Consider the following 25,157-nt stretch of genomic DNA (forward strand, 5'->3'; position numbering starts at 1 on the left):
GTATCGCTGAGCTCTCAAACTCTTCTTTCATGTTCCTGGATCAGTTTATCTCTCTTTTTCTCAGTTTCCTCCTTTTCTGTAATTGTGTCTTCTAAATCACTTATTCCCCTTTCTGTCTATCCAATCCATGCATTGGATGCCTCCATTTTATTATGTATCTCATCTATAGCATTTTTTAATTCATCATCTATTTTTAAGCTCCATAGTGTTTGTAGCAATAGTTTCTCTGATGTCTTCCATGCTTTTTTCAAGCCCGGCGATTAATTTTATGATTATTGTTCTAAATTCTTGTTCAGTTATGTTGCTTATACCTGTTTTGAGCAGTTCTTTAGCTTTCATTTCTTCCTGGAATTTCTTTGGAGGAGAGTTCTTCCATTTCATCATTTTGGTTAGCTTTCTATCTCTTGTCAATTTTAAAAGCTTATTGTACACTCTGCCCCTGTGAGTTCTGCTGTATTGTAGAGGGCTCTTTGACTGTTCAGGGCCTGTCTATTCAGGAAGTGTTTTTTGAATGGTGTCTCTTGGTTTCTCTTATTGAGCATTTGGTTATTGTTTCCCTACTCACAGCGGTATTTGGGACTCTTCACCATGTGTACTTTGGCTTGTTTCCTGAGGTAGCCTTATGAGGTTTCCTTCCCAGTGTTTTCGTTCGCTTTCTTTTCCCAAACTCCTGTTGCTCAGTGTCCTATGACTCCAGGCTTTCTCTGTTTGAGAGATGGGTGCAAGTGAAATGCACGGAGCTCCCTACTTCTCCGCCATCTTGCCATTCTCTTGGACCTTTTATTTCTGAAATCCATTTACTCACATATAGGATTTTATCATACATTATACGTTTATGTTATATGTTATACCTTGCATTACATATTATTTTAATATTTATTTAAAAGATTTAATATTTTAATTCCCAATAATTGTCAAACTCAGAAAATATTTAAAATAAAGTCATTTCTTTATATTTTCCCTTCTTCCCATTATTTTGTAGTGTGCTTTACCATTGTGCCCAATATTTTCCTGACTTCTTAGAAACTTTCAGATTTTACTATTTCCATTATTCTATATAGCTTTGATCCCTGAGACAACAAGCCATTCACTTTTAATCCTCCTAGTATATTATTAAGGATAAAAAAAATTCTTATTTATACCTGTAGTTTGTATACATACATTTCACACTCCAAAGTTCACATCCTTCCCAACTTAAATTATGTGAAATAGCTTTGAAATATGGCTCTTTTAGAACTTAATTAGTGCCTTCCTTCTTCCATCTTATACCCTATATTATCCAGAACAAACATAGCATTGTCAAATGTGAGAGCCAAGAAAATAAAAATAAAATAGAGATTTAGTCTAATTTCATCAGCTTACTAAGCATATTAGGGATCTGAAGATATTCAGTGATATACACCTAGTGAGAGGTGTGTGTGTGGACACATAAATATATTGCTCTTAGACCTCAAGACCTACAGCACTGTGACCTCTTAATTTCTCTAAGACACCCCTCTCAGTTCAGTTCTTTCCCTCTCCAGCCCAGCCCCATGAATGACTGCTTTACCAACCACCCCAGTTTCCTCAGTCTAGCGGCTTTTTGCCAAAGATGCCCAGCAGATTCCAACCAAGCATCATTCCAACCATCTCTCTGCCCTCCTTGAATACCCAGCAGATAACTGGGGCTGAAGAACGTGTCACAACACCACAGACTGAGGCTGCTGAAATGTCATCGTCATCCTGCAGTCCCCTTCCAACTCTGCTGTATCATCCCTCTCCTATTCAAGGTCTCCCACCCAACACCTCTGGGCTCACTGCTGCAGACGGCTGTCCCTCTTATTTCCCAGAAAAAGTGAAGGTATCAGGAAAGCACTTCCTCAACTTTCTTCATCAACACTCAACTCTAATTCCTAGTTTATGTCTCAATGGCAAGAGTAATTCTTCCAGTGCTCCTTTTTTTGGAATTTTCTTCATTTCTAGTCTTTCTCATTAATTTTTTCCCTTAAATTATATTCTTTTCTATCTATAGGAATCAAGATTTTTTCCCCTACTCTTTATAGCTAAGCTTATTTTTAAAATGCTATCCATTCTCTGCTAGCTTGAAAATATCATACCTAGCTATTCTTTCTACAGTCACCAAGACCTTCCGGTTATGAAACTTACTGGTTATTTTAGTTTTTATCTGATTTTTCTCCTCTGTGGCTTCAGATATTGCTCACTGATGTTAAAAAGATGGAAGAGAAGGAACAAAGTGAGACAGCTGAGAGGAAGAGACAAAAGAGGAGAGAACGGGGGGCTGAAATTCATTCTACCTCTTTCCCAGTCTACTGTCTTCAGTTTTTACTCACATGCAGATGACATCTATGTGTCTGCATGAGCTCCAGATATTTGGTTGTCTCATTCATTCATTCATGTGTTCATTCATTCACATGTTCATTGCAGATATATATGCACATGTACTGAGTGCCAGGCACTGGAAAGATGCCCTTGAATAATAAGTATCTTGGTTCTCAAGATAGTAGGGGAGGCAATTAAATCAATGAATTGTAGTCAGTGTGGTAGAAAATATGAAATCAGGGAAGACTCACCCCAGGTTGACAAGTTTTCATTAATTACCTCATTAAATAAATATGTATAGAGAGTGATAGCAGATGCTAAGGTACCATGTCAGGGGCTAAGAATATAACTGCCAGCAGGAAGACAAATTCTCTCTCCTCATAGTGCTTGCAGAATAGCACTGCACATGGATAAGCTAGCAAGCAACTACAATTCCACATAAGACATCACTGAGAAAGTATGGTTGACCTCTGTCTAAGCTGACTCTAAAGATGAATAGGATTTAACAAGTAAGAAAGAAGAAAGAATGATTTAATGCATTCACAGTAAAATCCAAACACCTCAGTACAGTCTGCAAAGCCCCATATTATATGGGCTCTGCTAATTTTCCCAATCTCTTCTCACATACCCTGTTGCTCTGATCCTGACCCCACTGGCTCCCTCCTGTTCTGTGAACATGTTTCGTTTCATTTTTTTCTGTCAGGGTTTTTGTAGTTGCTGTTCTCTCTGCCTGTTCCTCTCTCAGTTCTTTCCATGGCTACCAGTTATAAAACTACTGTTTTCTCGGATATAGATCCAACCTGTTCTGCTCTGCCCTGTGATGATGGGGCTGGGGATCTGTAAGCCGCAGTTCTGACTTGCCATGAACTCTGTCCTCTGGTCTGCTGCCAGGGGACACCAGAGGGAGAGTGAAAGTCAGAAGGAGAGGAGATTCTATTGCTTGCTCTCTCTGTCAGCACTGTCATTTCATCTGCTGCAGCAACTGCTCATGGCATACAATCTTCTGGCACTCCCAGAGCCAGGCTCTGCAAGGCCCTTTACTTTTCTCTTTAGGTTCTGATAACTTTGACCTCTTCTGGGGTGACAGCTATTCCCTATGGTTATTTTTCCTGGGTTAACTCCGGATTCCCTTTTTGCTTACTTAGCCTTCCAACACCTGTATTATAATCTCTGGTTTTCCCGACTGCAACTGACTGATAGAGAACTTGGCAGCAGGAGTGGGTCTCAAGTATCTGGGATTCTGAGTTTGGTTATGTCTCTGGCCTTGCATGTAGTGCTGAGTTCTTTGGTCATGGGAAATAGGATACTAGTAGTTCATGTTTGCAGTGATAGCATCATCATTAAATTATCACCTGTGTTCGATTATGAAGAAGTTACTATTAAAGGACTCAAATTCCTCAGGGGACCAAATGACTAGCCATATGATAGTAAAAAGGAGTATGATGTGAGATAGCTGTTTCTGAACTGTACTAGGTACTTACAGAAAGAAAATTACAAGCTGAAGCTTTAAACTTGCACACCCGTCATAGCTAAAAACCAGAAAGCTTCCTGCAAGCCTGAAAATTAATCTCCCTGAAGATCAGACTCAAATGGAGTGGCAGACACAACACGTAACTTTTAGCAAGGAGATGTTTATTCCCATGAAGAGCCATAAGTAGAGTCATCTCAACATATTGCACATAGTCATGTGCAAATCTGACTCCACTTCTAAAGAATGGCATGATTTTTCTAATTTATATTAGAATAAACCTGGGGAATATGTGTGGAAAGCATTTCTAAGGATGTGAGACCCAGGAAATTAAAATAAAACTTTGGTTTAGGCTGGAATTCTTGGTGTCATGTGTTAATTCATACAGTTATGTCTCTTGACAGTTTCTTGGATGGACTGAATTAATAGCGGCCTATCCTCACAGAGGTTGAGATGCCTGATCTCCTGCACAGTATACAGTAAGATTCCAAAAGCTTGAAGGACTTTAGGAATGGGAATGTTAGGGCAGGTTTGCCATGTATGACATACCCACCCCCAACTACATTTCCTAAGAGTTCAGAGGACTTTCCTTTATAAAGACTCCGGGAAAGACATTGGTTAGAAGGATTCCAGCATCCTTTAAATGTCCTCTGCAGGCCATGAATGACAGTGCACTGACCCTGGAGACCATCTTCTGAGAACAAACACTCTATACCAACTTGTAAAAACAATCAGAAGCGAATTGCTTTTACCCAGTAGAAACAAGAGCACATCTCTATGTAATCTTTCTATCAGCCATTATCTACTTGGCAGAGATAGTGCCCATCTTGGCATCCAATAAAACATCATATTGATCTACTACTTTGATGACATCATAACTGGATCTAGTGTCCAGAAAGCAGCAAGTAACTAAAATGTCTTAATTAGATATATGTATTAGACCGGCCGTTGGCAAACTACAGCCCATTGGCCACTTTTGTGAAGTTTTACTGAAACACACCTGCACTCATTTCTTTATGTATCATCTGTGCTGCTGTCTTGGTGAGATGTCAGGGTTGAGTGACAGAAAATGTATGGTCTGTAAAGCCTAAAATACTTAGTACCTTGTCCTTTACAGAGAAAAGTTTGCAGAGCCCTGTCCTGGAGTCAAGGGTGGAGAGGAACAGCAGCTGAGGATAGAGAGGAAAGCTAGAGTCACTCCATAAAGGGAATGGCTGTTAAGCAAAAGAAACTTCATACTCAAAACCATGAGGAATTAATAAAGAATTCTGACCACAGGAGTGTTATTTTCAAGTTTACTTTTTAGGAAGATCATTTGTCATGGAATTCCTCAACCGTAGAATGCCCATACAACTCAGACATTTCTAAAGCAAAAATAGGATCATGCATGACTGATTGAACTGAATAAATAAATGAATGAATTCTGAAGAGTGAAGGCAACTTGAAGCAGGTTATTTTACAGATGCTCCAGTTTCTCAAATCACAGAGTTAAAATCTTTACTGAGCTCCTATGTCTTAGCTTGCACTACCTTAGGGACCTGGGATAAAAATGAATAAAACATGCTCTGAATCCATGAGAAGTTCTCAGCCTAAAGGACAGACCGATGAGTAAACAATTATACAATAACAATACCCTGTACTCAATAAGACTAAATCAAAGTTTTAATAGTGATTGTCTGGGCGAGGGAATTATAAGTGGTTCTTATTCCTTTTTTTTTTTCATGCTTACTATTTCATTAATTCTAAGACATATTTTCCCCAACATTGGAGTATTTCTGAAATTAGATGCATTTTACAATGAATGGTGTTTTAGAGTCAATGAAATAGACGAAATGCCGACACGGCAGTGTTTCTCCCTCGCTCCAAGTGTAGGCTGTCGTGTGAAGTTGTAATCCAGCAGAAGACATTTTTCAGGAAATCAGATCCAGAGTTAATTCCAAATAAACCCAGACAGAGAATACAGTTGACCCTTGAAGAACACAATCTGAACTGCACAAATCCACATACACGTGGATTTTTAAATATAAATACAGTATAGTACTGTAAATTTATTTTCTCTTCCTTCTGATTTTCTTAAAACCATTTTCTTTTCTCTAGCTTATTTTATTGTAAGAATGCAGTATATAACACATATAACATACAAAACATGTGTTCATTGACTGTTTACATTATCGGTAAGGCTTCTGGTCAACTGCAGGCTACCAGTGGTTAAGTTTTTGGAGACTCAAAAGTTAAACGTGGGTTTTTGACTATGGGAGGGGCAGTCAGCACCCCTCACCCCCGCGATGGTCAAGGGTCAACTGTACAGTTTTTTATGGAACAGAGAATAAAATCTCATTATAGAATTTTACATTTTTGCATGGCAACGTGCGGTTAAACGATCTTGTATTCACCACTACTGAGCAAATGTATCAGCAGGAGTGATTCATCTGCCCTAGTGGGGCGCCCTTTCTCCAGGGACAAGGGCAGGGGTGCCCCCAGCGGTAAATCTTTTCTCACTAACAATAGAACTCCTGTTGGTGGTACCAAAAGCTGTAGCAGTTTTAATATCTTAGTTAAAACCTGGTAGTTGTTTTTCCCTTTCAATATATGAAGAAACTCCTGTTAGTACTAGTGTGAGTCATACATCATAAACATGCAGGGCTCCAAGTCCCATGGGGTTTGAATGCCAAACAACACTGTAAGATTACAATTTTAAAAACATATGTTAAGCTTTCTAGTATTAAGTAACGCTATCGTCTTTTTAAAAATACATACGAAAAAGTAAACCATTCATAAAATCCAATGTGATGCCAGTTGTGTTAAAATCTTGACTATGTAACTTAATTCTCATGCATAATTCTTTTTCATTGTTTTAAACCAATGAGCAAAGATAAAAAACAAAAAAACAAAATCAATGAAAGATTGAGGGAAAATATATTCAAAAGCATTTGCTTAACAAATCTGGCCTCATAAAAATACGGATATTAAGAATAAGCCAAAATTGTCTCCACAACATGTGAAGGTGCATGAGCCTCATGAAGGCACTAATGTGTATTTCAAACATTCATAAATGCAAAGCCCGAAAAACAATAATTTTGCATCTAAATACTCCACCCGGCAAACCATAATCTCTAGTGTAATGAACTCTTCAAGTCAGTTTAAGTAACAGGTTTATTCTAAAAGAAAACAACAGTAACGTTAGGCAACTTGACAGTAAAAATTGGAATGCATATTCATGGTAATCATTTTTAGATGATACATGTAAAAATTTGAGAGAAATGTTTTTCTTTCTCTTCATACATTAAAGCAAGAGATTCCTTACTAATGTCCACTACCAAAAATAAAATTAATAAGATAAAGTAAGGTCAAGAAGAAGAAGCAGTTTATATATTTTAAGAATTGCTAATGAGTAATGATTCCTAATGATTGCATTGATTCACATCATTGACATGTTCAGAATGTGTCTGTGAACTTTAGGAAGTAGTTTCTGTGTTGCCCAGGGCCCTGCGTTGTTCAATTTATGACAGAGAGCCCTCTAAGAGAACTTTATTGAACTACTATGAAACACAAAGCTTATGTATATTTTCCATTGTGTCTATCACCCTTAAAACCATACTGCCAAAAATGTGCTAAATAAATTCTATAAGCACAAGTTGGGAGGAGCAATTGGTACCACACTCTAGTCCTCTGTCTTTGAGCATAGTAAGAATAATTCTGTGATCATACTGCCCCATTCTGGTCAAAGGAGAGAAAATTAGGTTACTCTCTGAAAAGAAAGTTTTTGCAGCATCATACACAAATTTATGTAAAACTCATCTCATTAAAAGATGATATATTTCAAAGGGGCAAAGCATCTAAAATGGTATATAATGTAGTTTAAAAGCTCAAGGAAGTCTTTTTTACCCCTTAGATGAGCCATTTGGGAAGAAAATGCTCCTGTTAATATTAATATTTCCATGGACTTATCTATTACAATCTTGTTAAAAAATTATACTGATTATGGAATGACACTTGCTATATACAAATATGAACTTACAAAGATTGGCTCAATCATGGATTGAGAGAATTAATATTGTTAAAATATCAATACTTTCCAAAGGAAGCTATAGATTCAATGCAATTCCTATCAAAACTCCAAAGGCATATTTCATAGAACTAGAGCAAATCATTCTAAAATTAGTATGGAATCACAAAAGATCCCAAATAGCTAAAGCAATGGTGAGAAAGAACAAAGCTGGAGGTATTATGATCCTGATTTCATACCGCAGAGCAATGGTAATCAAAACAGTATGGTACTGGCACAGAAACAGACACACAGATCAGTGGAACTCAGAATCAAGAGCCCCAGAAACAAACCCATACATGGACAATTAATTTATGAAAAAGAAGCTAAAAATAAACAATAGAGGAAGAACAGTTTTTAAAATAAATGATGTTGAGCAAAGTAGTCAGTTACATGCAAAAAATAAATAAAAATAAAAAGAAACTGGACCACTATCTTACACCAAATTCAAAAATTAACTCAAAATGAATTAAACACTTGAATGTAAAACCTAAATCATAACATTCCTAGAAGAAAACATAGCCAGTAAACTTTGTGACTTAAGTCCTAGTGATGTTTTCGTGGATCAGATTCCAAAGTCAAGGGAAACAAAAGCAACAATTAACACATGGGAGTACATCAAACTAAAAAGCTTCTGTGTATCAAAGGAAACCGTCATCAAAACAAAAAGAAATATATCCTCCTGGATAGGAGAAGATATTTGCATATCATACATTTGATAGGCATTAATATACAAAATATATAAAGAACTCATACAACTCAACACCAACAAAAACCAAACAACCTGATTTTTAAAAGTGTAGAGGATCTGAATAAACATTTTTCCAAAGAAAATGTATAGGTGGCTAACAGGCACATGAAAAGATGTTCAGCATAACTATTAGGGAAATGCAAATCAAAACTACAATGATATATCATGTCACACCTTTAGAATGGCTATTATGAAAAAATAACAAGTGTTGAAGAGGATGTGGAGAAAAGAAAATACTCATACACCGTTGGTGGGAATATAAATTGGTGGAAAACGTCATCATGGAAATTCCTCAAAAAATTAAAAATAGAACGACTACATGATCCCTCTATTCCACTACTGGGTATTTATCCAAAAAAAAAAGAAAATGCTAATTTGAAAAAACATATGTACCCCCTATGCTCACTAAAGCATTATGTAAAGTAGCCAAGATATGTAAGCAACCTAATGTCCATCAATGGATGAATGGACTAAAAAATATGAGATATATATATACTACTCAGTCATAAAAAAAAATGAAATCTTGCCACTTGCAACAACATGGATGGACCTTTGGACCTTGATGATATTATACTAAGTGAAATAAGTTAGAAGGAGAAAGTCTGATACCCTATGATTCAGTCACATGTGGAATCTAAAAACAAAACAAAACAAAATGAAGTGAAGAGAAACTCATAGATACAGAGAATAGATTGGTGGTCACCAGAGGGGAAGGGGGTTGGAGATGGGTGAAAAGGATAAAAAAGGTCAATTGTAGAGTGACAGATGGTAACTAGATTTGGGGAAGTAACCACTTTGTAGTGTATACAGATGTCCAATTATAATGTACGCCTGAATCTTACATAATTAAAAGAAATATATACAAGAGATAAAAAGATGAGCTTATTAAGCAATTTGTATTACCTCAGATGGGGAAAATTGGCATATGCTTTTTCAATGGTCAATACTTCACTGTAATTTTCAGAATTATTTTTTTAAATATAAATATTATTAAAGTTACAATCTTAGATAGAAACAAGTCACGGTGATATTGAAAAGCAATTCTAAGATATTTACAAATTCCTAGCTACAGTCAATTCACTTACCTCAAAGTCATTTGTCCGGACATAGTGTCTGACGTTAATAAGAATAATAACAGTAATGACAGAAGTTAACATTTATTGACCACTGATTGTGCCAGTCACTGGTCTTAGCTCCTTCCATGTAATAACTCATTCATACTCATAACAGAACTACAAACTAGGCACTGTCATTATCCCCATTTTCCTGATAAGGAAACAGAGGAACAGACAGAATTAGCTACTTGTTCCAAGTTACACATCTGAAGTAAAGGGTAGTTCTAGGATTCAAACCCACACATCCTCTCTCTTCCATTGTGCTCCATATAGAGGAAACACAGAACCATTTATCTTCTTCCATGCAATGCATCTAACCATTACACTCTGAAAACGTGATACTTTGTCTATACTTCAGTTTATTATCAAGATCAGATCAATAAATTGCATATATATTAATTAGGTGTGCATCATTCTACCATAAATAATATAGATCGATACAAGCAAATGCCATATTGAAGCACACATTATCTTCACATGTGTATATGTTTTCATGTGTATGCTAATTAAAGAACTATAAGAAGTTTGACATAAGTAGCAACTGTCTTCATTTTTCTGAGCCATACTAGTTTAAATTTTGTGAATTTTTGTTTTGGGCATTAATTGCCAAGTTTCTATACTTTTAAATTACCTGAATCTCTGTCCATAGCTTCAACCCTGGTGACAAACTCCCCTGGATTTTGGTTTTCTTTAACTGAAGCTTCATACAAGTTCTGCTGAAATACTGGTGCCTCATCATTTACATCAAGAACAGTAATTGTCAAAGTCTGGGATGAAGAAAGCGCGGGTATGCCATCATCCAGGGCCAGAAGGGTCAGAACGTGCTGAGTTTTTATTTCATAGTCCAAAGGACAAGTTGTTGTTAGTAAGCCTGATTTGAAAGAGAAGAGCAATATATTATAAACATTTTTTAAAGAAGTCATGCTTACTCTACCTTTGTCTAAATTACCTAACTTGCTAAAAATTCAGACGTTTTCTTTGTTAAAGAATGGGTCTTATTAGGGGTGCCTGGGTGGCTCAGTCAGTGAAGCATCTGACTGTTGAGATTACTGATTTCAACTCAGGACATAATCTCCTCATGGTACATGGGATAGAGCCTCACATCAGGTTCTGACAGAGGCTGCTTGGGATTCTCCCTCTCTCTCTGCCTCTCTCTCTGTTTCTCTCTCTCAAAATAAATAAATAAACTTAAAAAAAGAATAAATCTTATTAAACCAACATTGAGTTTACATATTACCAAGAATAATATATATATATATATATACACACCCCAAAATAAAAATGACTCTCTTTTCTAAAAGACTAAAAACATTCTAGTTTAAATTATAAAATGAAGGAGAATTCAGAAATAATCTATCATATATCATTATCTATGGAGAGGTTATATCAAAATTATTTATCTATTCAACTTCTACTTTCATTTTAAAAATCTAGGTTAGGGGTGCCTGGCTGGCTCAGTTGATAGAGCATATGACTCAATCTCAGGGTTGTGAGTTCAGGCACCACATTGGGCATGGAGCCTACTTAAAAAAAATAAAACAAGGAGCACCTGGATGGCTTAGTCGCTTGAGCATCTGACTCTTGACTTCAGCTCAAGTTATGATCCCAGGGTCATGGGATCAAAGTCTGCATTGGGCTCTGGACTGAATGTGGAGCCTGCTTGGAATTCTCTCTCTTTCTCTCTCTGTCTCTCCCTCTGCCCCTCCCCTGATTACAAATGTTCTCTCTCTCCCTAAAATAAAATTAAAAAATTTAAAGATCCAAAGCCAAACCAAAACCAAACAGCAAAACTAAAATAAACAAAAAAACAAACAAAATCTAGGTTGTAACAGTATATACCTCCAGGTCAAATGACACTTCATGTTTAATATTTAAATGCGATCAAGTTACAAAAAGGTAAATATGGCTATATTCTTTAAGAGTTATAGTCTCTTCACACTACCCTCCATTAACCATCTTTTATTTTTTACTAACAAAAGTAGTTAAGACTTTATAAGTCAGGCAATAAACTCCACAAATAGGACATTTCTCCTTCCTACTGCCATTTAAGCATGTAACTCATCTAAGCAAAGTGGTACAAAGTCTTGCACACATAAAGCAGCTACATGATTCCAATTATCATATTCTTTCTTTTAGGATTGCTGTTTGCTTCTCTAACACATGCTTATTATATGAGAACTTGTCTTCATATAATTAAAGAAGCTGACACCCTCAGATGTTATAAAATAGAGCCAAAGCCATTGCAAAACTCCCTATGTCTTCCTCATAAGAAATGTGAGCTTTGTAAAGAAAAATAGCCCGTCTCCTCTGCATTCACCAAGGATCATTTATGTCTTTGAAAAATATCTCCACTGAAACAGCCAGTACAATTGCTCCAGAGTCATGATACCTCTATTACTGAGGCACGATTCTAATTTTATCTATCCTCTTTAACGATCTGAAATAGACCTTCCTTAGCCATGCTGGAAAACGTTTTAAGTATCACTGAAACAGGTCCTTGGAGACCCCTCCTCTAACAGAAATCAGCGGCTGTGCCTGGACTATCTCTCTGTCAGTTGGGCTTTTAGGTGATGGTCATGCATGCCTCAGAATGGAACCATATGTACAGGATTTAATAAATATTTTGATGAAATTTTCCAACAGTATATAGCCAGTCTATCATCATGACTTCCAAATCCTATACATTCAGCCTCATTCCAAATAATGTTCTCAACTAACAGTTGGGCCAAATGGTATACATCTGAGATTTTTTTTTCTAAGACTCATGCAGAAATTGCTTTATTATATTTTGGTAGTCCATCTTTTCAAACCAGGTTGAGGGATGTTAATTTCCAATTTCACAAGAATGACACTTTATACATGTTATCTTCCATCAAACTACATTAAAACTTCTAGTAGATGTTATCTAGCAACATGGTGACAGCAAGAAAAGTGACAGTGAGTGACACTGAATAAGTGACACAGTGGACGGTGAGTAAATGCTTCTGCAAAAAATAAAATGTTAGAGCTGATGTGAAACTAAGGGTCGTAATGTGCAAATCAATCCAGCCGTTTAAAAATACAGTATTTCCAATGACTTACAAACGTGTATTTGTATAATCTTACAGATAAGTTTCTATGCTAATGTCTGACTAATGCAGATGCTTAGTCATGCTCTGCCTCAGTTTACTTTGGTGCCATCTCCTACCCTGTGAGGAGCCACGCATAGTAACAAAGAAGTTTGCTACTCTATATTCATCCCATGAAATGTGAGCTAGCAACAAAGCACAGTCAATTTTAATTTCAACGAAGAGGTCAATTACAGTTGGTTCTCTGAATACAACCTATCATATATGTATATGTGCCAATCATATACATAAGCTAAATGGTAAATCAAGCCACATTTCTTTAAAGTCAATAGATCTTGGGGACTATCATTTTAACATAGGAAAATGAAAAGGACAAATGTAAGCAAGTGATCAGAGACTTTAATTGACAATGACATACATACCTGATGACTCATCTAGCATAAAGGCCATGTTTTCATTTCCTGAAAGGATGCTGTATGTTATTCTTCCATTCCTTCCTTCATCTGGATCTTGAGCAGTTATGTGGTGCACCAAGGAGCCCACTGTGGCATCCTCTCTGATGTGGGCAATGGGAAAAGACATAAAAGTGGGGCTGTGGTCATTTACATCCAAAATCACCACCTTTGCCATCAGTGATCCCACGCGCCGGTCTGTCACATTCACAGCCTGATCGGATGCTGTTATTGTCAGGACGACAGCTGGAACTCTCTCTCTGTCAAGGGGGGATGCGGTGACTAATGTGCCAAATGAGGGGTGGATGAGAAATGGACTCGTTCCAGGGTGGTGGGATTCGATGAAGTATTGAATTCTACTGTTCAAAAAACTGCCATCTCCATCTTTGGCATTGAAGACATGCACCAGTGTCCCTATAGGGACATTCTCCTTCACGCTTATCACAATGAGCTCCTCTTGGAAAGACGGGGAATGGTCATTCTGATCCTCCACATCAATACTAAGGAAGACTGTGCTGTTCAGGGGAGGGGTTTTGCTATGGTCTTTAGTAACCACCCTGAATAAATAATGCGATGTCATTTCATAATCAAGTTCCTTAGAAAGGAATAAGTCTCCTGTTGAGCTGTCAATTTTGAAGTGACCATCCTGGTCATCTGCAGCAATACTAAAATGTAACTTTCCATTATGATGTTGCTGAAGGTGATCGGGTGACTTTATCAAGCTCATTATTTTTGCAGGCTTCAAGTTTTCTGGTAAAACTAAGTGTCTAATATTCTGAGAAATGATAGCTCTCCCTTTAGACAGTGGTATCACCTGAAATAAGAATGGAAAGGAGCTATTAATTCGAGATCCTTTTTAACAGATGGATAGATAGATGTGATGATATTATTTTGGAAGTGAATTCCTTCCATTTGTATGACACACATATTAATTGGTGAGAAAGTGTCTTTTTCTATCATATAATTCCAAGGTGTCTCTGAAGACTGAAAATTGCATTATATCTAGGAGATAAATAAGAGCGTACACAATTTTCCACTTTCCCATTTGTCCTAATGTGTGATAATATCTAGGAGATAAGAAAGTACAGAATTTTCCACTTTCCCATTTGTTCTAATGCATGAAATGAGGTTTGGTAAGACTGTTCTACAGTTAAGCTGAATTGCAGCTTTGTGATTCTTCAACAAGACTGTGGGATAGATCTCCAAATTACTCTAAATCCTAGAGACCAATATATCCATAATGACAACATCTGTGCACATTTATGTATCATGTGTCTTTGTTTATCTGAAACCAGAGACTTGGAAGTATTATGATATAGAATTTTCTCCTAACCCACATATCCTCAGTCAACAAAGAATATAATTTGGAAAGAGAATTCTTCGGGATATCTATTCTTGATTATTATACACATCTATACTAATATTACTGATTATCATGTGCATGAACAAAGAAATCTAGCTAAGCACAATCATCTCATCTTTGACTGGTTAGTGTGAATTTTTCCTACAATGAAGACTTCCCACAAGTTGTTTGCTCATTATGATTAAAGCAAAGCCTTAAAATACAGTTCTCAAGTGGCTTTTCTAAATTTAAGAAAAATTACAAAGAACTACGTGATTTATTATTGACCACGTGTTTATATACAAGTTTCTCACATAAATTTGCCAGGTCCTTGCAATTAGGAAAAAGTAAAAGACAAGACACTTTTTTGTTCTCCATAAGCAAAGCAACGTAAATGCAGTGACCCTATGGAGTGAGAAAGGTAAACATCCTGTCAGGAACTGTACAAAATTAAAGTTAGAAGTTATTTGGGTCTAATTATTTCTCAAGTCATAATAAAAAGACACACACGAGTCTACAATGCTCTCTGAAAATAGCATTCACATTATTTAAGGTATCTTCACTGTACACATTTGTATAAAAATCAAACCTTCAGAATATCTTTAAAAATCAAAACAAATTTAATGTTTATTTATTTTTGAGAGAGACAGAGTCAGAACATGAGTGTGGGAGGGGCAGAGAGAGAGGGAGACACAGAACTCCAAGCAGGCTCCAGGGTCTGAGCTGTTATTATAGAGCCCAACACTGGGCTAAACTCACAGACCTCGAGATCATGACCTGAGCTGAAGTCAGAGGTTTAACTGACTGAGCCACCCAGGCATCCCTCAGAACATCTTTTCACTGTATCGTGACAATCGAATATTACCTGGATATTAATGATGGCCTGTCCTTGAAGAGGAGGCTCTCCCTGGTCACTGGCAAATATGGTCATCCTGTAAGAGGGTCTGTGGTCATGTGAAAGTATTGTGGTTGTTCTTATTTCACCACTGTTGGCATCGATCTTGAAGTGATCAGAACTATCTTCTATAGACACACAGAAATGAAAAAATCAACGTTAACTGACAACGCAGAAAATAGAGAATTAATTAATCCACATGCCCATATAATTTGGAAGCTTTGTTTTTAGCTCTGTGAGTGTATGAACATAAAATAATACTAAAAATATGGACAAGAAGTATAACAGATTTTTAAATGTTTTATTATGGACATTTTCAAACATACATAAAATAGGAAGAATGCTACAATGAGCTTTTGTATGCGTATCATTGTGGCTTCAGTAATTATCAACTCATGACTGATCTTTATTCGCCAATCATATAATTTCCCTTTACCATTTTCTTTAGAAGCAAGTTCCAGAAATCCTATCATTTTGTCTGTATATATTCAACATGCATCTCTAAAAAGTAAGGAACAAGGGCACCTGGGTGGCTCAGCTGGTTAAACATCTGACTTTTGATTTAGGCTCAGGTCAGATCTCATGGTTTCATGAGTTCAAGCCCTGCGCTGGGCTGTGTGCTGACAGTGAGGAGTTTGCTTGGGATTTTCTGTCTCTCTCCCTCTCTCTACTCTTTCCCCACTCACGCTGTCTCTGTCTCTCAAAATAAACTTAAAAAAAACTTTTAAAAAAGGAACGTTTTAATGTAGTCACAGGACTTCATTATTCTATTAAAAATTAATAATTAAAACATGGAAAGAGCCTAAGTGTCCATCAACAGATGAATGGATCAAGAAGATGTGGTTTATCTATACCATGGAATACTACATGGCAATGAGAAACAATGAAATCTGGCCATGTGTAGCCACATGGATGGACCTTGAGGGTGTTATGCTGAGCGAAATAAGTCAGGCACAGAAGGACAAATATCATATGTTTGCACGTATAGGAGGATTAGGAGGAACTTGACGGAGGAACAAGGGGGAGAAGAAGGGCGGAAATGGTGGGGGAAAGGGAGAGAAGCAAACCATGAGAGACTCTTGAATGCTGACAAAAACTGAGGACTGATGGATGTGGGGGTGGGGGATGGGCATGGAGGAGGACACTTGTGGGGATGAGCACTGAGTGTTATGTGGAAACTAATTTGACAATAAACTATTAAAAAAATTAATAATTATAGGGGCACCTGGGTGGTTCAGTCGTTGAGAGTCTGACTTCAGCTCAGGTCATGATCTCACCATTCCCAGTTTCCAAGTTCGGGTCCCATTTCAGGCTCTGTGTTGACAGCTCAGAGACTGAAGCCTGTTTCAGATTATGTGTCTCCCTCTCTGTCTCTGCCCATCCCCTGCTCATGCTCTCTCTCCCTCTCTCAAAAATAAACATTAAATTTTTTATTAATAATTATCCCTTAATCTCATCAAATATATATAGCCAGTTTTAAATTTCCATTGTCTCATAACTTTTATTTCTTTTTCATTTTTTTTTTCAGTTAGCTCAGCTCAGGTTCAACATACAGTCCCTATTTGCATATCTCTTCAATCTGTGCACTTCTGTTATCCAGCTCTTCATTTTGTTCTTGCAACTCATTTGTTTAAGAAACTGGATATGTCTCCTGAAGTTTATCTTCATGGGTTCTCATCCCTGTGGCTTAATGTGTTCCTCTGTTCTCTATTCCTTAAATGGGGAGGTGGTTCTAGAAAGTTAATCAGATTCAGGTTCAGTTGGGGAGGTGGGCAAAATTACTTCATAAAGTGCTGTTTTGCACTTTCCTTCAAAAGCACATGTCTGACGGCTTTTTTTTTTTTTGAAGTTGGCCCCCACTGATGTAGAGCCACCATACACTAAAGACACATTCAGTGTGGCAAAGTACAATATTCTGAGTCTAACATCCATTCTTCATTTATTAGCTGGAATATAGTAATAAAGAGAAACTTCTCACCTACATAGTGGTAACCCAAGGGAACAGTTCATCATAGGAAAGTCAGGATAAATATTTGATGCTAAACTTTTTTTTTTTAACAGTGCTCAAAATAATGGACTGGTTCACTAACATCATCTAGGGCTCCAACTATGACAATGAAAGGTTTGTTTAGGGCCTGTTTTAAGAATCATTAAGCATGAATTTAAACACATTAGCAGGGTTTCAATCTATTGTCATAATAATTCTTATTGATGTTCAAATTGTCCCTTCTTTGAACAGTGGGATCCTCTTAAAGTTGATTCCTGAACTTTTCTAATATGATCCTAGTCGCCTGTAGTAGCCTTCCTGTACCTGGTATGACAAAATGGTACAGTCACCTTATAGATTTCCTGTGCAAGACCTCCAGGTCTTCTTTAGGATCTTTCATTAATATTTTGTTATTTTCTACATAAAGGTCTTGAATGTCTTTCATTGAAATTTGCCTCCCTATGCTCTAACAGGATGATCCTGATTTGGGGGGGAGGGGTTTGAAACATATTATGTAAGGGGCTCTCCTTGTTTTTTATTTTTATTTTTTGAAATTCTTTTAATGTTTATTTATTTTTGAGAGATAGAGACAGAGCATGAGTGAAGGAGGGACAGAGAGAGAGACACTCACACACAGAACCTGAAACAGGCTTCGGGCTCTGAACTGTCAGCACAGAGCCTGATGAGGGGCTTGAACTCACGAACCATGAGATCATGACCTGAGCTGAAGTCAGACGCTTAACCAACTGAGCCACCCAGGTGCTGTAAGAAGCTCTCTTTAAGAAAAATAGGACAATATTACAAATATAAGTTGTTCACTGTCCCCTACTCCCATCCCAGAGGAGCTCTTCAGGTGAAGGCCCTGAAACTTAAACTCCATTATTATTACACAGTAAATCTGCCCCAATACCCTATGGTTTTCTTTGTTACAGTGAGTGAGATCTTTGAAAATCTGCTCAGGTTTTAAAATGTTAGTGGTTTTGTATATTGACACAGTTCCCAGAAGTTTTTTATCTTTTTCATTCCAATGGTTTAACTGCAGGATCTTTGGGGTTTTCCATGTAGACACTATCTGCATAATGGGTAATGTTACCTCTTGCTTTCCCATGCTTGTGATAAATGTGACAAAGCAACAAATATCTTTAAATTTTTTTAAATGTTTGTTTATTTTTGAGAGAGAGAGAGAGCATGAGTGACGGACAGGCAGAGAGAGAGGGAGGCAGAATCTGAAGCAGGCTCCAGGCTCAGCTGTCAGCATAGAGCCGATGCAAGCCTCAAACTCATGAACTGTGAGATCATGACCTGAGCCAAAGTCATATGCTTAACCAACTGAGCCACCCAAGTGCTCCAACAACAAATATCTTTAAAAAATAGTGTAAAGGGAAGCCTGAGTGGCTCAGTAGGTTGAGTGTCCGACTTCACATCAGGTCATGATCTTTAGGTTAGTGAGTTTGAGCCCCACGTCATGCTCTATGTTGACAGCTCAGAGCCTGGAGCCTGCTTTGGGTTCTGTGTCTCCCTCTCTCTCTGCCCCTCCTCCACTCACATTCTGCCTCTCTCTAAAATATATAAATAAATATTAAAAATTTTAAAAATAAAATAATAAAAAATAGTGTAAAATGCAATGCCAACTAAAGCTTATCACTGAAACAAATCTGAGGCCTCTACATTCTAAAACAAAAACATAAACATGAAGTTCCAACATACATATATATGTTCATATGTGACATTTTCCAAATGTGATTTACCTTGACCTTAAGAATATTTAGTCTTCAGAGACCCAGAGATTCTTGGTATTCATAATTATATGTCTTTATACTTAATACAATTTGATTCACTAAATACTTCACTTTTAATAAAAGTTGATTTGCATTTCAGATTACTGAAAATTATTCATTTAAGGCAGATCATTGCTTGGTTTCCATACACAAAATCTACTATGATTTACATGAAAAGGTTATGTTATTTTTTTAAAATAAAGGCGATTCTAGAAAATAACAGATGTATTTTGTTTGTGCCTGGTGTTATTTTCAACATTAACTATTTTCCCAGAAGAAGGTAGTTAGTTAGTAGACAAAAGAGGAAATTTTAAAAGCTTCTAATCCTTTATGAGGGTGACTCTTACCTGAAGATATTGAATATACAATTTCTGCATTGTTTCCTTCGTCAAAATCCTTTGCAAACACAGTTGTAACCAACATATTTACTGGTTGACTTTCCAGAACCTATCATTAAAACAAATGGCTTAAAACTAGTGAAATTTTAGAAAGAAATATGAATCTTTAAGTGAAAGAACACATTACTACTACACATTTTGAAAACCATTTTAAAATCCACGTATAACTCAATTGTCTACTATATGAATTATATAAATAATTTTTATATAAATGCAAATCCATGGAAAGAAACAGCACTATAAATTTAAATCTTACACTCAATTTGGGCAATTTATTTGCAGCACTTGAATTAATTTTGAGGAAAAAAACTAAATTGACTAAAGGATCTTAGATTTTGGACATATTTTAAGAATTCTAGCATCTTCTCATTCCCCAAATATGCTAGAGATTGATATAAACCTTTATTTCAGGAAACACACCTCATACAGGTAACATACCTCACTAGTTAACAGGAACTTTCAGAGGATTTTGAAATGTACATGTGGAGTTGAACTCCGAGTACAGAGTCCTGTTATCTTGCCATGGGATATCTTAATCATATAATTAAAATCAAACTGATACTATAATAATGCTTTGTTTTGGTAGAATTTTCTTTAAATACGGCTCTGGAAGATGATTTTCAAGCTATTACCTGTCTCAGTACCTTTTCCGAGTTGTTCAATATGCATATCTGAGCACAATTTGAGTGTCCAGCTGTTTTGGAGTATCAGCTTCCAAACTTTTTATTCATATAGCCCATCCATTTAAAAAAGTATAAGTACCTCCAAGATAGATTTTTAAATTATGTCCATATACAAACATTCTGACTTATTATGTATAGCATAAAACATAGAAAACGTGGAAATGAAAAAGATGAAATAATATAGATAATAACGAGAAATTTTTGCATGTGCTAGCAAAGATCAAATTTGATAATCTCTGGTTGCCCGTCGCCTTTAGAGCTACAAATATTTCCCCTCTATTTAACTAACCAGCTTAGAGATGGGTACGAACTGCCCATAAGGAGCCCTGCACAAAGAGATGCATGCAAGTTATGGGAAAAACAATCCACACCTGAGCATTACTGATAATGGGGCACCATTAGGTTTGTGTGCAATGGGCAAAACTGCATTATCATAACACTAGATGTGCGATCCCAAATAGCACATACAATCATTTTATTTTTTTTAATTCATGGGTGGTTTTTTTGACATGTGAATAGTTTCCAGATCTTCTGGAAATGTATGCATTGCCACACCAAGGCTGATTTGATAAGTTCACACTTTTTACCACAAGATGGTGCTCAAAACAAATGACTAAGAACATCACAAAATCACTGCAAGGCTACTTCACTCTACAAACCTTGACGTGCAATTCCTTTCCAGGGAGACACTGTGGGAAATATGGCCTGTTGTCATTGATGTCAGTGACTGAGACATAAACCACCATGCTGGTGTTTCGTGGTGGGGAGCCATGGTCGGTCACTAAGACGGTCACCTGATGGTGCACCTGATGCTCATGGTCCAATGCCACCCAACTGAGCAATTCGCCTAAGGAACACGGAGTTGAACAAAAGAGGCTATCACTATGTACTAGAATCTTGCCATTATGAACCACATCCAAGCTAAATCACAGAAAGGAAAACCAGATAGAAAACTCAGAGTGAATGAACAGTTTCCGAGGTGATGTACATTAGTAGTTTGACTCTCCTGTTAAATTTCCTGAAGTTTCTTCTGAAAATGCCACTTTAAATTTGTCCCTCTTTGTATTTCAAACTATCTACCATCAACCATTTGAACTAAAAAAATGATCATAAAAATAAATGATAAGTACTCTGTGGGAATTTTGTAATAATTTAGAAGATTTAAAATTACAGCACATCCTTTTTAAATTATTTATTTTTACTGTTTATTCATTTTGGAAAGAGAGAGACAGAGCATGAGCAGGAGAGGGGCAGAGAAAGAGGGAGACACAGAATCAGAAGCAGGCTCCAGGCTCTGGGCTGTCAGCACAGAACCCCACAAGGGGCTTGAACTCACAAGCCATGAGATCATGACCTGAGCTAAAGTTGGCACTTAAATGACTGAGTCACCCAGGTGCCCCCTAGCATATCCTTCTTCATACTGCTCTATAAAATAATGAAAAGCAGCTCTGATATTACAAGTTCTGGGTTTTGGTCTCAGTTTCTCCACTTCAGACATGGAAGGACCTCTCCCTAGCTTACCCCCTAGGGCTACCAGAAACAAATACAATCAATAATTCAAAAGTGTTTTGTAAGCTGTAAATTACTACAAACATGACAGTTGCTATCAGTACTTTAAAAAGGCTAAAATATCTTCCTGGAAATTGAATACATTATCTTTTATGTAAATAGCTATTTATTATTATGTGACAAAATATATGTGTAGCAATGGGTAGTGACTTCCCAAATAACTCAAAGCTTTGCAAGCCTTATTTTCTATGTTCTTGCTCAGAACTGTTTTCTGGGTAACTTCCCTCATGTTTCAGCCATGGAGACTTGGGCATAAAAGTGTAGTGGCCTCTACCTGTTGCCAAGGGCATGGGAGGCCACCACGTGTTCTCTCCCCAAAGCCCAGCGCCTGCTGCAGAGCTCCACCACCATTACTTGCCTCACTATTTATGGAAATACCTATTCACGAGAAAGTCAATATGAAGCGAGTTCCAGTTGCCTTTGCCCTCTTCATCTGAATAAAATGACAGTGTGTAAAATAAAACGAAACGAAAAATGAACTTAGAAACAGAAAGGAAAATTCACATTAGGGTAAGTTGTGCTGAATTGCTGAGTCAAAATGCAGTGTTTACTACATAAACTACGTTTATGTAGCGTTTACGAGATTTTTAACAAAAATCACATACAAGGCAAATGGATTTTTAAAGTTCCAAGCTGTACTTCTCTTCTGAAGACCCCATACCCTGAATGGCAAGCACATTTTTATTTGATGAACCAACTCCGATTGACAAGTAGCAGTCTGGAGGTTAGTGGCGAAAAAGACTGTGAAGCCCAGCGTGGGGCCGCACACAGGGAATGCCGAGGCAGGCTTCCATGGGAGCTAGTCCCTGTCACCACGGAGACCGCTCAGAGCACCAGGGTGGGGAGGACAGGTGCGCCCACCATGCTTTGAAGAGTGCCCTCAACCCCTGTGTTACCACACTGTACCCATCCCTGGGGAATGGGAACAGAGAAGGTAGTCTTCCAAGCCCTTTCATTGACTTTAGCTCTCTTCCCTTCAGAGCAGGACACGAAGCATGGCAGGAATTAGCCCCCTCTATTCCTTCTATCCATGGTGAGGAAACTGAGTTCTGAGGTTAAGCTACTTGCTTGAAAGCCATACCTCAATTCGAGGAAAGGACACCTGGCCTTTCTGAATCTGGGTGCTGGACTAATTGTAGGAGAGAGAGAAAACCATGGGGGAGCCAACTATAGATTTTAATTAATTTGTTTTTTAAATACCAAGTGGAAAAAAAAAAAAACCCACAAGTGAAATAGAAGACCTCCAAAGCTGTCCTGTAGGGAAGTAAAGAGCAAGCAGGTCACCCTGTAGAGGTGTGCACTTTGTGCCCTGCAGAGGACATCCCAGCTTGGGAGTGAATGGGAGCTGAAACCCCAGTTTTCAGTCTTCCTGGCAAGTCATGTGCCCTGGGGTAAAGCTCCATCTGCTGGAGGAAGGAGCACTCGTTCCTAATTCACATAACCGGCACTTTATAAAGGACTGAAGTTAATCAGAACCAAATTCAAATTCTGTCCCACTGTAGGGCATGGGGTACCGATTACAAAGGCTATGACATAACCAGTATCTCCCGGAGTTGTATGAAGTGGAGGCCTCCTCTATTTCCTCCAGCTCCATAACCTTGGGCATGTTACTTGAGCTATCTGCATCTCCGTTTGCTCAGCTATATGACTGCAATAGAAACAGATTTCATTTGTAGGCGGTTACAGAATGAAATAAAATCCTTGTAAATGTCTGAAATACAAATGTAAAAATATAATAGTATTTTTACATTTAACTTCATAATGAAGACTTGGGGAAAAAACTCAGTGGAAATATTTGCCCTTTCATCATGGTTCCCTTATCAGAATGAAAATGGGGAAATACACCAATAGAATGATTTTGAAATCTTACCTGATGGATTATTTTCTAGTTTTACATCAATGACATTTATCTTTTATAAAATAGTTGGCATTAAAAATTAAAAAAAAAATCTACAAGTGAAAAAGAATGGTTGTGTGTGTGGGGGGGGAATTAGACTTTGCACAAGGATTCATTCAGCCCAATTCTGACCATACCTCTAATTCAGAATAAGAACCATATATTGGCAATATGCGGGTGTGAGGGAAGAGAAGAATGAATCATTATAGGTAAAATTCTATTTAATTTTGACTGCATTTTGAAATCACAATACTCTAATTGAATAAGTATCTACTAAAAACTAGCTTTCACTACATGTTTGTACTAATATTATAGGTAAAGGTTTGAGTTCTGTTAATTTTGATTTTAAAGGAGTAAGTGGAAGCTACAAAATGCTACCTGTATTAGGATTCATCTTGAAGAATTTTCCATCAGACAAAAGGAAATATGACAGCTGTCCATTCTTTCCCGAGTCTCTGTCAATTGCTGTAATTTTGCCTATTACCCCTTGGGGAACGGGGCTCTCCTCCACTTTCAAAAACAACACATCATGCAAGAAGGTAGGGGAATTGTCATTCTCATCCAGGACATGAACAATTACTGAAGTGCTCACATTTTGCGACAATCTGTCCTCCGGGGTCCAGGCAAACACCCTAAAATTATATGTCTGTGTGGATTCATAGTCAAGCTGTCGCCGCAAATAAATCCAACCCGTGTGAGGGCGGATGCCAAACACGGCAGAGTCTGCGCTGAGTCCCAGCGAGTATAGGAGCTCCGAGTTTGCGCGCTGTGGCCCAAGTGGGTAGGCCTGTATTTGCAGTATTTGGGTCATGAGTGAGAGAGACTCACTAACTTCCACTTGATAGACCAAGTTTGCAAAAGTCAAAGACGGGCTTTGCACTTGTCCTTCGATCACGACTGTCAGCACTAATAGGGATGCCCGAGGAGGAACGCCCAGGTCCTGGGCCATGAGAGTTAGCGTGCACTTCTGGGGCGCGTCACTTCCCAGACTCTCATTGAGGTACACCACACCAAGCCCCGAGTCAATGGAAAAGATGCTTGGATTCTGGCTTGCAATGGTATATCGGATGAATCCATTCTGCCCACTATCTTTGTCCTGTGCACGGGCAAGGTACAAGGCTGTGCCAGGCAGTGTGGTCTGGGATATTTTCACCTCATCAGAGGCTTTGGGAAATACTGGGTGGTTGTCATTGACATCGATTACAGTTATGTTGACCTCTGTACTGCTGTAGGCGGGGGAGCCACCGAGCTGTGCTTGCACTGTGAGCACAACCACGGGCTGGGTTTCGTGATCCAGAGGCTTCTGGGTTCGAATGACGCCCAGCCATGGGTGAATAGAGAACTTTCTGTCCAGATCACCAGAGGAAATTCTGTAAGAAACTGGCTCCGA

General features: G+C 37.7%; 1 protein-coding gene across 1 annotated transcript in view; it reads right to left on the reverse strand.

Annotated features, from left to right (window-relative positions):
- DCHS2 (dachsous cadherin-related 2) overlaps positions 1-25,157 on the reverse strand; it is a 243,136-nt gene that overhangs the window by 67,328 nt on the left and 150,651 nt on the right. Inside the window, exons 5-10 of the mRNA XM_077770949.1 lie at positions 24,146-25,157; positions 20,961-21,148; positions 19,568-19,667; positions 15,426-15,583; positions 13,189-14,032; positions 10,330-10,569 (exon numbers count right to left, since the gene is read on the reverse strand). Of these exons, the coding sequence (XP_077627075.1) occupies positions 10,330-10,569; positions 13,189-14,032; positions 15,426-15,583; positions 19,568-19,667; positions 20,961-21,148; positions 24,146-25,157 (2,542 nt within the window). The remainder of the gene's footprint in view (positions 1-10,329; positions 10,570-13,188; positions 14,033-15,425; positions 15,584-19,567; positions 19,668-20,960; positions 21,149-24,145) is intronic.

This window comes from Crocuta crocuta, unplaced genomic scaffold, assembly GCF_008692635.1.
Source record: "Crocuta crocuta isolate KB4526 unplaced genomic scaffold, BGI_CrCroc_1.0 scaffold166, whole genome shotgun sequence".
Classification (NCBI taxonomy): domain Eukaryota; kingdom Metazoa; phylum Chordata; class Mammalia; order Carnivora; family Hyaenidae; genus Crocuta; species Crocuta crocuta.